The sequence below is a fragment of the Doryrhamphus excisus genome, chromosome 7 (genome assembly GCF_030265055.1).
Source record: "Doryrhamphus excisus isolate RoL2022-K1 chromosome 7, RoL_Dexc_1.0, whole genome shotgun sequence".
NCBI classification, from domain to species: domain Eukaryota; kingdom Metazoa; phylum Chordata; class Actinopteri; order Syngnathiformes; family Syngnathidae; genus Doryrhamphus; species Doryrhamphus excisus.
Window position 1 is genome coordinate 5,160,158 of NC_080472.1, and position 13,100 is coordinate 5,173,257.

At 45.5% G+C, this 13,100-nt stretch overlaps 2 protein-coding genes across 4 annotated transcripts; both read left to right on the forward strand.

Moving 5' to 3' along the window:
- The first annotated feature begins 302 nt into the window (after window positions 1-302).
- Window positions 303-9,219, forward strand: celf1 (cugbp, Elav-like family member 1). Of its 3 annotated transcripts, none has more exons than XM_058078847.1 (12): window positions 303-494; window positions 3,450-3,656; window positions 3,728-3,810; window positions 3,880-3,928; window positions 4,836-4,970; window positions 5,388-5,467; window positions 5,549-5,710; window positions 5,785-5,854; window positions 5,925-6,044; window positions 6,116-6,418; window positions 6,502-6,645; window positions 7,328-9,218. In XM_058078847.1, the coding sequence occupies exons 2-12, from the start codon at window positions 3,479-3,481 to the stop codon at window positions 7,453-7,455; spliced, it is 1,452 nt and encodes a 483-aa protein (XP_057934830.1). In that variant the 5' UTR covers window positions 303-494; window positions 3,450-3,478; the 3' UTR covers window positions 7,456-9,218. The 3 variants fall into 3 exon arrangements, with proteins under 3 accessions (XP_057934830.1, XP_057934829.1, XP_057934828.1); XM_058078846.1 differs by having other exon boundaries at window positions 304-494; window positions 3,469-3,656; XM_058078845.1 differs by lacking the exon at window positions 303-494 and adding an exon at window positions 506-2,462 and having other exon boundaries at window positions 3,469-3,656; window positions 7,328-9,219.
- Window positions 9,220-9,721: 502 nt separating this feature from the next.
- LOC131132839 (zinc finger protein OZF-like) lies at window positions 9,722-13,089 on the forward strand. The gene is made up of 2 exons (XM_058078856.1): window positions 9,722-10,426; window positions 11,029-13,089. The coding sequence occupies exons 1-2, from the start codon at window positions 10,231-10,233 to the stop codon at window positions 12,252-12,254; spliced, it is 1,422 nt and encodes a 473-aa protein (XP_057934839.1). The 5' UTR covers window positions 9,722-10,230; the 3' UTR covers window positions 12,255-13,089.
- Window positions 13,090-13,100: the final 11 nt, after the last annotated feature.

Sequence of the window (13,100 nt, forward strand, 5' to 3'; positions counted from 1 at the left end):
ATTTTTCTGTGCAATTCACACCATCTACAAAAATACCCGCCATTGTCTATTTTTATTTAGAAAAATGATTGAAAACGTCAGTCCAGAATGGACGGACGATGTGGACCGTACCACATTCTCCAATGCGGGGGGATTTACCGTCTTAGGCAGCGCTACCTTCTCACGAGCCGGCATACAAAGCATGAAATTAAGCGATCCATCAGTAATACATCAGCAATAAACAAAGACACATATTGAATGAAAAGAAACATTGCAACACAGTCTCGACACGGTCCTATCCGCCCCCACAGAAGAGGTACGATGGTAGTTGCCCAAGCTGCCATTTTAGCCCAGTGACGGCTAGCATAGCTCCCAAGTTAGTGTCTTTACCCCTCGGCGCTACACTTACGACTTAATTAAAAGTACAATATAACATAACATTTGCTCACAAGCATCCAACACGACGTCTTGCTCTGAGTCAAACAAGTCCAAATAAACAGTGGCGTAAAGGACGGGTAAGTTGCTCATTTGAAGTTCGGCTTGTTGGAGCTAGCCTGCTAGCTTAGCCGAGCAGCTGACTGTCAAACTTGTTAGTGGCGCTAAGCTAACGTGAGAGCAGTGCTAATGCTCATAGCTGCTGTGCTTTGCAGGCGATAAACAGGCTGATAATAGTCTCTGTTGGAACCTAATGGCTACAAGAAGAGGCTGGTGTCAAGTTCTTGAACTGTTGGTAGTTTTTGGCCAACTCTATTTATATCCCAAGGAGCGTGCACGTGATGTCACCTAACGCGGAAGTCGCCAGCGTCTTATAAAAAAAAAACATTATACCTTGACACTATAACAGTTGCCCACGCTGACAGATATCAGTAGTTATTTGATCAATTCAATATATAAATGTCATGTTGTACGATGATGAGGAATAAGCCAAAACACCATAAAATACATGCAAAAGAAAAATGCTGCAAATGTATGATTTTTGTTCATTTCTTCTGCGACTTCAAACCTGAAACGTATGAAAACCGAGACATTTTTTTCCAATAGGAAATAATGTAAATCAACTAATTTGTTACAGACACCCAAACATGTGAACAAAAATGCATTATAAATGAATCATTCTAGTTTTACATGCACAAAACAAGTCAGAATCATCATAAATGTAAAATGTATGCAATGTATTGTTGATGCAGACTTCCCGTACATCCAGGGCAGATTGAATTCACTAGTGTTTCTCACCTTTATCTAACTGTTTCCGCTTACATCCTTCTTTGTCCCCAGTGTGGGTTATTTAGCATTAGTTATGTTGTGGCTTCTTTTTGCCTGTCAGCTCGGCTGGGAAAGTTGGAATGGCTCCACATGTTTCGAGATGCGCTTCGACAGAGATGCTGAGCTCAAGATGCTGGGATTATTGTTATAATCAGATAGATGGATTTGGAATAGTGATACCATATGGTTAGTATGATGGCAGAATATAACCCTGCTCACACTGAATCTGAAATAGGTGTGTCCCATTATGCAGCTGTCTCTTATTATCTGTTTTTATATCTCTAGAACACACAGAAAAGAGAAAGATGAATGTGTTCATGTCTCGCTTAAGGATTGTGGATAATGGGCAAAAATGAAAAGACAATTTATATCCTAGCATTTGGGAATCATAGACTGTAGCAAAAGACAAGTATGTGACAAATAATGATGCCAAAATGTCATAAATAATATTTGCGTCCTGCAACGGCCTCTGGGCTGAACTTTGGACCCCTCCCCCACTTTGTAACTTTAGCAATTCCGCGACATGCTTAAGTCAAATGTCAGTGAATTCTTACAATTGAAACGTGTTACCTTTGCACCTTTCAAACACTGTGTGTGTGCGTGTGTGCGCGCAGGCGCAAAGATCTCAGACAGCATCACAAGTTCACACACAGCCCCTCCCTCATGGCGGAAGCTAATTGTTGTCATGCTGGTCCAGGGATTATGTGCTGGCGGCGTGGCGGCATTCATTCCCGCTGCCCACTGGGCCTTATCGCCATCAATCTGACACAGTGTTTATCTGACGCTGCAGCCAGATCTGCTGGCCTAGGAGAAACCTTCACAAAGGCCGTGGGTCATCAGCATTTTGATTGTGGGACCCGGAATGGCCATCACGCCCTCCGCCACCCCACCTCGTGATCCCAGTGATCCCGTCAGTCCTGTTTCCTCCGTGGTCCCAGAAGCTGAACCTGAAGGCCTGTCACTTTGTTGTTGTCTTCCGTATCGTGTATCCTGTTCCCTCGTCGGGTCTGGTGGCGGCCAGGTTCTCCATGTGGTTTGGTTTGTTGTTCACCTGCTGTGTCCTGGACCTAGCGAGCAGCACATTACCCGGACTTCACCTCTTCCTCCTCTTCCTGGTTGCCGGTCTGACAGTGGAGAGTGTTTGCCATCATGGCCTCTTTTAAACTGGATTTTCTCCCTGAGATGATGGTGGATCATTGCACCCTGAATTCTAGTCCTGTGTGAGTTGCTATTTGTCCTTCCTCCCTAGGTTTGCTTGCCCTTTGTGTCTTCACACGCAGCAAGGCAAGACTCCAATCACGACAGTCAAACTATAGCTGCTGAGTGTCAGGCATTGTTATGTTTCTACTGGATTAGTAACGTGACGTGTTTTCACTTCAGACTGGACAAGGACAAGACATCACTTCCTAGTCTTCATCACTCTGCTTGTAGACCTTGGTCTCTCCTTGCTTCTGTTAAATCCATGATTGTCAACACAGGCGTCAAACTCAGGCCCTGGGGGCCAGGCGTCCGACCAAAGCCTGGAAATCATGCACGTCAAAATGACACTCTTTCATGAATGTAAACATTGTGAAAGATTACTAAGTGAAAGTAATCAAACTAAGTAATCAAAGAAGTAATCAAACACGGAATATCATCATCAGGCCATTGGAAAGCAGGGGTGTAAAAATATAATTCAAGCAGGAAAAAAAAATGAAAAAAAATGAAAAAATCAGTAATTTTCAAAGAATAAAGTCAAAATATCAATAGAATAAGTATTCTAACGAGAAAAAGTCATCAATGATAAGTCATAATAGTATGGGAATACAGTTGTAATATTATTATGTCAATAAACTCATAATATGGGAATAAAGGAATGATATTAAGGCAATAAAGCGATAATATTAAGGGAATAAAGCGATGATATTAAGGGAATAAATGTAGGACGCTGAAAATATTCTGAATAATGTATTATTATGTCACCTACTTTATATGAAAAAGCAGTGATGCGGTGTTTATGGATCTATGTCATGTAGTCAATGTTAAAGTGGCAAATTTGCATTATGTTTTTCAGTGTAAAAATGTCTGATAGTTCCAGGCAGCGTTCAGGTATTGGTGTATGTTCGTGTGTATGACCAAATCCTAAGCTAAAATAGAAGTCACCATGAAGGTATCATTGAGGAAAGTAACCCTAAGCCAGCAAAGATGATCACATGACCTCCCTTTAGCCACATTTTGTCTTTGCAGTGGCAAGAAAATGAACGGGTCTCTGGACCACCCCGACCAACCAGATGTGGACGCCATCAAGATGTTCGTCGGCCAGATTCCACGTTCCTGGTCCGAGGAGCAGCTCCGCGAACTCTTCGAGCCTTTTGGCGCCGTCTACGAGATCAACGTTCTGAGGGACCGCAGTCAGAGCCCGCCGCAGAGCAAAGGTGAGCCGGGCAGACGTCCGCACTGGCAGACTTGGAACACCAAGAAATCTTACAGGTTGTCTCCCTGGCAGGATGCTGTTTCATCACGTACTACACTCGCAAGGCCGCCCTGGAGGCGCAGAACGCTCTTCACAACATGAAGATTCTTCCAGGGGTGAGTGACGCCGTCCTTCAGCGTTCAGCGCTTTGACGCTATTCACACGCACGTCTCTTCCTCCCTCAGATGCACCACCCCATCCAGATGAAGCCGGCTGACAGCGAGAAAAACAACGGTGAGGGTTTTCTCTACGTGTCGTGCGTGTTTCGCTAATGTCATCATCTCACTCAGCTGACCTTGGATCAGCAGAGCAAACCGAGTGGCTTGCTTTACCTTTTAGTCAGAAAACACCCCACCCGATGACACACGTTTGGATGTTCCCATCAGGGTTGATGCTGCCCATGGCGATCCCGATAATGTGTTAGTGAAATTGGCCAATACCAATAGGGATCACATGCAGTGTAAATGTTTACATGTACTACCAGCTATTAGGGGTCACCAAGGTTTCTTGTGAGAACTACTTTTACAAAGTGAAAATGGCCAAAGCTACTCTTTTATTTATTTATTTCCATAGCTTATTTCAAGGCAAACAAAGCCAATATACTTGTTTTACCAGAACACGAACAACATGCTGGTATCCACAGCTCACGTTGCTATTTCACAATGCATTTATTTCTAGTCTTCTCACTTTATTCACTGAACACCTGAATGAAAAGCGGTTTGCCCGCCTCTGCCGGGCCACTCCAGCCGCATCCGCTGCCTTCTGAAGCGCAGATGCAGCCAATCCCCTCTTATGTGCACAACGTTTCAGTTGGATGGACAAACTGGGGAAGTGCCGAGAAAAAAAAACAAAACTTTTTTTCTTGAATATTAAGTTTTTTTTTTGTTCAAATTTTTTCTCTTCATATTTTTGGACTATATTCTTGTAAGTAAACACACAAAGGACTACTACTACTACTACTATAGTAAAAAGCAACTACCATACCTCTGAACACATAACTTTAGCAACTTTGTACAAAGCAAGTGCCGCAAGGCATGCTGGGAAGCCGTACTGTGGAGCCAGGTTAGACGCTCACAGCCTGACAGAATTGTTCATGAACACGATGGACTGCTTGACGATGCTGCTTGCTTGTCTCACACAGCTGTGGAAGACAGGAAGTTGTTCATCGGAATGATCTCCAAGAAATGCAACGAGAACGACATGCGCTTGATGTTCTCGCCGTACGGGCAGATCGAGGAGTGTCGGATTCTGCGAGGCCCCGATGGACTCAGCCGAGGTCAGACCTTCTTCTCCCTTCCGTCTTGGGAGGAATGACTAATTCATGACTTATTATTTTATTCAAACACTGTAATGGAGTGAAGCGGCAAGGGATTAGTGTACATGCAAAGCTGTACCCTCAAGTCATGCTGGGTAACTTCTACTCTTGCACCACGTGCTGCACAGAAATGTGAGCGTGCAAAACGTTTCCAATTTGGGTGGGGGCGTGCCATGATGGGGAATGAGGATGGGTCACGAGTAATTGATGATGGCCGCCATCACAAAAGAAACAGTGAATGGCCTGGGTAGAAGGCATGGGACAAGCAAACGTGGTGTAGTTTGAATGCGAGTGCGGTCCGGTATGCCACAAGAAAATCCAATATCCATATTATGATCGACTAGTTCCTGTTGACACGTGAATGTGTGTGTCTTTCAGGTTGTGCGTTTGTGACGTTCACAGCCAGACAGATGGCCCAGTCCGCCATCAAGTCCATGCACCAGTCCCAGACCATGGAGGTGTACATCTCGCACACACACACGCACACACGTGTGGCCCCTGAGCTTAGCCAGGCGTGTCCTTCCTGTCTTGATGTTCAGGGCTGCTCCTCGCCCATCGTGGTCAAGTTTGCCGACACGCAGAAGGACAAGGAGCAGAAGCGCATGGCGCTGCAGCTGCAGCAGCAGATGCAGCAACTCAGCGCGGCATCTATGTGGGGCAACCTGACCGGCCTGGGCAGCCTGGGGCCTCAGTACCTGGCAGTGAGTGTCTTTCAGGACGCATGTCATGCTCCCGCTGACGGTAACGCTGGCTGTGTGTGGTGTTCCGTGTGCAGCTTTACTTGCAGCTGCTGCAGCAGTCCGCCTCCACAGGGAACACGCTCGGCAACCTGCACCCCGTTTCAGGTACGCACGCTCCTTCTCCCAAGCTGGAAGTTAGCCACAGGTGATTTGATGATGCGTTTGTGTTTGCCAGGTCTTAATGCAATGCAGAACCTGGCTGCCTTGGCGGCAGCGACCGCCACGCAGGCCTCGGCCACCGGCTCCAGTGCCATGACCACGTCAAGCAGCCCACTAAGTGCTCTCACAAGCTCAGGTACGTGCCTCACCTCACAGCCTTCTTTGTGCGGTGACACCTGGATAACAAAGATGTTATTCTGGTCTTAGGCTCCTCCCCCACGTCCAGCAGCACCTCATCAGTCAATCCCATCGCCTCTCTGGGAACGCTGCAGTCTCTGGCCGCCAGCACCGGAGCTGGTCTCAACATGGGCTCTCTAGCAGGCATGGCGGCTCTGAACGGCAGCCTGGGCTCCGGAGGCTTATCTAACGGCTCAGGAAGCACCATGGAGGCGCTGAGCCAGGCATACTCCGGCATCCAGCAGTACGCCGCCGCCGCTGCCCTACCCGGGCTCTACAACCAGAGCCTGCTGTCCCAACAGAGCGTGTCGGCCGCAGGAAGCCAGAAGGAAGGTGAGGGACGGTTGCCGCGGTCGGCATGATGGAGATGTCAGATGCCGCCTTGGCTTGTGTTCATGTGTGTCCCTGGTTTGCAGGTCCAGAAGGTGCCAACTTGTTTATTTACCACCTCCCTCAAGAGTTTGGAGACCAGGACCTGCTACAAATGTTCATGCCCTTCGGGAACGTCATCTCCGCCAAGGTCTTCATTGACAAGCAGACCAACCTCAGCAAGTGTTTTGGTGAGTTGCCACAGCGTCACCTTTTCCTCAGTCCAGAATGTGACCCTTTACTTAGCTGACATGAAGGACGCTAACAAGCTAAATCCTCAAGCAGAGTTGTGGTTGGCCGCTGAGCTAACCTCAGGTCACAAAGACCTAGAACACATTTGTAGAAAAACAACTGCAAAAGTGTGTAAAAATCCAAAATGTTGATATCGTACTCACTCTGTCATGGTTTATCAAAAATATATGTATGAATTAGGGTGAATACGGCCTATTATTAGTCAGATAATCTGCATATTTAAGCAAATTGTATGTATTTTATATTGAAATGGAGCATTTAAGCATGTTCAGCATTTAGCATAAAATGACTAAATTATGCAAAACACTAATATAAGGCGTTCAGATGTAGATTGTAGTATTCTACACTGGTCACTAGGTGTCAGTAATGTTACATTGATGAAACGATAACAACTGCATTATTATGTCTGCTATATTGGGTAATAGGAGTGTAAAGGTGACTATAGGGGTGTTATTTCATGTTTCGACAGCTCTAATTATGTTAAAAATCTGTGTGGATTCAACATTTCCGACTTGAAAAAAAGTACCAAATGATTGGAATCATCCATAAAGGACATTTATAACAGAGCAGTGGACAGATTGAATATTCATCCATGTATTCATCTCCCCGCCCGCCCGGCAGGCTTTGTGAGCTATGACAACCCGGTGTCATCCCAGGCGGCCATCCAGTCCATGAACGGTTTCCAGATCGGCATGAAGCGGCTGAAGGTGCAGCTGAAGCGCTCCAAGAATGACAGCAAGCCGTACTGAGGGTGGGGTCATAGTTGGGGGTCGCAGCTTCTCTGGTAAGTGGAGTCAGAAACGTGCATTGGGGGGGGGGCAACCCCACCCCCGCCCCTCACTGAGACTGGATTGTTCCCGTGTTCTCTTGTGGTTCCTGCACTTTGTTTCCCTGGAACAAGGACAAACTGCTGTGTTTTCTTGAACTCGTTTGCTGTGCTACCTTTCCAGTTAAGACGTGTTGCACTTTGACAGTTTGGTGCCCTCATCTTTTTCTTTTCTTCTCAACTTTTGCTTCACTTTCACTTCACGCTCTGCCTGAACCAACGCCTTCTCACACACACGCACATTTTGTACTTGGTGTTACACTTGCTCACCTGAACGGGGAGCTCCATCGCAGCCAAAACCACCTCAGCACCGAATCAATCCTACTTGATCTGTTTCTTTATGAGTCCTATTGTGTCACACGGTCACTCGTGGTGCTTTGGTCGCCTGTTTTCTACACCTGGCTGTCATAGTGACCCCCCTGCCCCACTAACTCAAATGTTTGGAGACATTTTCACGTCCACAAACGTCCCTCAGCTACTAGCAGCTGACTACACGTCACGTGACTCCACATCCACCCGCTCCTTGCTTATACTTTCAACAATCATGTTTTTTTCTTGTTTTTTTTTTCTATAAGTGGGACATGAGGCAGTGAGATGTATATTCTATTTTTATAAAAAGGTTTTATACTTCTCCTGTGTGCTGGGGAACTATTTATTGCCTAAATTATTTATCTGCTGTACTTTGCAAAGACAAAAACGTGTCTGACAACTCAAATGGATCTCCTGGTATGTGTGTGTGTGTGCGTGTGTGTGTGTGTGTGTGTGTGAGACCTCCACGTTTTTTTTCACCCAAGTGTTATTTTCCCCCAAATTAAATAGGAAATATTAATTCAAATAAAAAGCACCGTCATCTTGGGACCGTCATGTCGTAAATCCCCAATCCACTAGTCCAATACTCGGCTTCATTCCAAGATGACAGCGCTACTTTGGAAAAGCCACGTATGACGGTCGTCTTCTTATTCGTTTGCGTTGACATTCATCCTTCAACTCTCCTTGTCACGCTCTGATTGGAAGTCTGCCGCTTGGGGAGGGGGGGGGACACTAAAAAGCACAAAAATGGCAGGGAAAAAAAAGGGAGTCATGTGACCCTCATTCGCCATCACGGATCGGTGCCTTCATCCTGGCGTCTGTTGTGCGGACGTGCTCACTGTCCACTTTTCACCCCGTCTTGCATCACCAGGAGGTTTGCTTTTGTCGTTTGCCTTCCGCCGCCAGATAGACGACTTATTTTTATAGAAGCGACTGTTCTAGAGAGCCACAGTCTGTTTTTACGGTGTGGGTTGTTGTGGTTTTTGTGTGTCTTTTACACGGTGTTGTGTTGTGTTTTGAGTGCTGACGTGTGTGTGTCCTAAATCAGGAAGAAAGGAAACTTTTTGAGCAAAAAGAGTGATATTTTTGTTTAACGCCAATAAAGACTTCTAATGTGACTGATGTTAGGCGGAGGACGATGAACCCACAATGCCGTTTTTTTTTTTTTGTGGAGAATCATTCAGAAGATCCATTGGACAGCTCGTTTTGTCACGGTACCTTTAGGATGCATGTTTTTATATCTGCACTGAGATTCTTGACAAAATGTGATCTAGTTTGTATTAAGTTTCACATGACAAATAAACTGGTGCCAAATGTTTCGCTCAACCACCACGTTTTCACTCTTTATTTCATTCTCTCATTTATTTGATTTGAATGAAAGGCGCACACGCCCATTGCCTGAAAGAAGGCAATTTTAAGATAATATAATAATAATAATAATCTTTAATCCTCAAACTTGAGGCCTAGGGCTGGATTTGGCTCATGGAAGCCTGGAAATAATGGAAATAATAATTAAGACACTTATTTGATTTATTTTTATTATTTTTAGACTTATTTGTATGTACATTTTTAATTATTTAAACTCTCAGTGTATTTATATTTAATTCTGTTTTTTAAACTGTAAAACGTACTACTTAAATATTTTAAATGTAAAATAATACAAAATAACTTTTTAAAAATGACTATTTTGCTAAATTGTCAATTTGTACAGATTAATTATTAATAGATTCATTAATACATAAGTATTGTTAATACATTAGTATGCAATAGTTGTATTCTCAAATGTGTGTGAAAATAAAAATGATACCAACCAAACGTGTCATAGATAATATTGAGGCCGCGGTAACCCACTATTATTTTAGACATTCACAAGTGTACTTCCGCTTCCGTGTCATGAGGGTCTTGTAGCATGTAACCATTGTAGCTGTTAGCAAAGTGTTCGTTGTTGAGTGGCGACTAAGATCATTAGTGCTACGTTCCTCCACTCCTCTCCGGTTGTGAATCCCATCCCCACAAGGCGATACATTAACCCGGTGTCCCATACTTGTCTCGGTGGTATCCTAATATTTTTGTTTCTTTGATTTTTTATACTGATATTTGCCGACAGGAAGCAGCAGCGGATGTTAGCTGCCGTCAAATGTTGCGAAGAAGAAAGTGGGAAAGTTAGCAAGACATTTAAACAAGTGAGCTAACATTTCTATCCGAGCATGTCGTGTTTTTTCCCCCTCAGTTTGCCCTCAATTCGGCTCACATTTCCGTCAGATATCAGCGAACGAACACCAAGACCCGCTGCACTTTGATGATTCTCTTGCTAGCTTAGCTCATTAGCCACAAACAAAGAGACGCGGAAGTTAGCAACGTGTTAGCAAAGTGTCGCGATCGTGTGAAAATGTGTCAAGTCCAAATGCTGAGAGCGCTGGTGAACCAGCGACTAGCTGCGGCTGTGGAAGAAATATTTGTAGTGTTGGAAAGAACGATAGCAGAGTACGAGGAGGAACTTTGTCGAACAAAAGAGGAGAACGAGCGACAACGTCAACTACTGGACGCTGTTTCCAAGAGGTACCAACTGGAGTCACACGCAGGAGGTTTGTTCGTTTTCTACTCGCATACTTTGTGCGATATCATTAAAAGAAACATCTTTAAATGTACAACGGCCCACGCTGATACTGGCAGTGACGTCACATTCAGTAACCAAACGTCCTGTTTTCTTAAGATGTTGGTATGATGGCTGTCAAAAGTAGCGAGTTAACGGCCGTAACTAATTTATTTCATGAAATCATTTTCTAATAATACAATTTTAACGCATGCGCATCATGTCATGCGATACCTCTTTATTCTGACCTGAACAATTCCAAGTATCTCTAACTCGCCACGCTTATTCATTGTCACAAGATGGCTGCGAGATGCATTCATGGGCACTCTGAAAATCACAAGAATGTTTTAATGATGCACGTATATGTGGTCAAAATAAACAGATAGACAGATAGTGGATATTCTTATGCCTCACAAACCTAACGCTCCAGAAGTATATTTTGATGCATTTAAGTATGCCCGCAGAATGCAACTTAAATGACGTGGTGTCTTTGAATGCAACTCTTCATTGTACATAATAACAATGGCATGATGTAGTGTAACCAGCAGCGACTGTATTGTAGATTTGATTTAACTGTGTTCTTCTGGCCTGCAGATGTCGGGGAGTGGAGCTCCAGGGCAGAGCAGGAGGCGCCTCGGCCCCCCCACATGAAAGAGGAAGAGGAGGAGCAGGTGTGTACTATGGGGGACTTTCCAGTGACCTGTGTGATTGTGAAGAGTGAAGACGAGGAGGGTGAAGCTCACCGGTCACAGCTCCATCACCGTCACAGCGAGGAGACGAGAAGATCAGAAGCAGACAGCCTCTTGGCTCCTATTTCGGACAGCGACGACACCACGTCACGCTCCCCTGACAGCGGTGACGAAGATTTGACACGTGACGCGGACAGCGCACACTTGAAATGCTCTCAGTGCGACAAAACCTTTGGTGACAGGAGAAGTTTGAAGGCACACCTGAAGGTCCACACGGGAGAGAACAGGTTCAGCTGCTCGGTGTGCTGCAGCAGCTTCCAGCTGAAGAAACATTTGATCAGACACATGAGGATCCACCCTGGAGAGAAACCTTTCATCTGCCCTGTTTGTGCCGCCCGATTCTACCACATGAGCAGTTTGATACGACACAGACGGACGCACACTGGAGAAAAACCATACACCTGCACCGTCTGCGCAAAAAGATTCTATCAGAAGGAGCACCTGATCACGCACATGAGAACGCACACCGGCGAAAAAAGCTTTCCGTGCTCCGTCTGCAGCATGAGCTTTAGCGATCGCTCGGCGTTGATTCAACACCGAAGGACGCACAGCGGAGAGAAACCCTTTGCCTGTTGCGTCTGCGGCGCCAAGTTCACCCGAAGAGGACATTTGATCATACACATGAGGACGCACACCGGAGAGAAACCCTTTGCCTGCTCAGTCTGCGGTAAAGGACTGACACGCAAAGCGCATTTAATAACGCACATGAGGACGCACACGGGAGAAAAGCCGTTTTCCTGCTCGGTCTGCGACACAAGCTTCAGTTTCCGCTCGGCGTTGGCTCAGCACATGAGGACGCACACCGGAGAGAAACCTTTTCCGTGCTCGGTCTGCGGCGAACGATTCTCCCAGAAGGGGCATTTGAACATTCACACCAGGACGCACACGGGTGAGAAACCTTTTCTGTGCTCGGTCTGCGGCGAACGCTTCTCCCAGAAGGGGCATCTGAACATTCACACCAGGACGCACACCGGAGAGCAACCGTTCGGCTGCAACGCCTGCGGGAAAAAATTCACGCACAAGCATCAATTTCACAAACACAAGTGTGCCGGGGAGAGCAGTGCTAAATGAAATAAGAACACCCCCAAGAGCACGCATGTCTCTTCCACTGGAGTCCGGAACGCGACAGATTGGCGTATTCATCGAAGACATCCTGTATATATCATCGGATACCAGGTCAACACGGGCTAGCATCGCTTAGATGGCGTCCTCTCGCCTTGCCCATCAACAACGGTCTTCACCAATGTCAATAAAGACTGGCTTTTGTCTCATCAATGCAACATTACTGACACCTAATGACCAGTCTAGAATACTACACACCACAATGTCTGTTTTAGCCCTGCCTATGCTAGGAATGCCTATTTCCGGTCAACACAATAACAACACAAACCAGATTTCCGTGAAAATATACTGAGGTGAACCAGAAACTATCGATGTCACCACGCTTGTGTTGATGCTCTGCTGTTACTGGCCCGGTATCGGTTATAATCGGTGAAACACCAATCTGAATGGACTGCAGGATATCGAGTTGCTGTAGCAACACGGGAGCCGCCATCTTGCACCGACGTCACACCGTCAACGAAGCACAGAATGTTACATTATGCTTTACTCGTAGATTTTTTAAGTATTACCGACTTGGGATGAATGACGTGTTTCTGTTCGGGTGGATTGTTCTTTTTTTCCAAAATTGGATGAATGGGGAATGTGCGCTCTGGTGTACATTAGCGTTTTACTCTGTTAGCGTTGGGCTCATTTGGTTTGCTAACAGAGCTAGCGGGTTCTAAAAGAAGAAGCAAGCCAGCAGAATGTGACGATATGAATGACGATGTTTTGTCAAGTTGTTTGTTGACTTAATGTATATCTGTTTTTTATAGCACATACATAATTATAGAGTCGTATGTAAATACAATGCATTTT

Coding starts and splice junctions, on each gene's coding strand:
- LOC131132839 (XM_058078856.1), top strand. CDS start 10,231: ATGTGTCAAGTCCAAATGCTGAGAGCGCTGGTGAACCAGCGACTAGCT. Junction 10,427..11,028: donor ACTGGAGTCACACGCAGGAG/GTTTGTTCGTTT, acceptor TCTGGCCTGCAG/ATGTCGGGGAGTGGAGCTCC.
- celf1 (XM_058078845.1), top strand. CDS start 2,392: ATGGCCTCTTTTAAACTGGATTTTCTCCCTGAGATGATGGTGGATCAT. Junction 2,463..3,468: donor ACCCTGAATTCTAGTCCTGT/GTGAGTTGCTAT, acceptor TTGTCTTTGCAG/TGGCAAGAAAATGAACGGGT. Junction 3,929..4,835: donor TGACAGCGAGAAAAACAACG/GTGAGGGTTTTC, acceptor TGTCTCACACAG/CTGTGGAAGACAGGAAGTTG.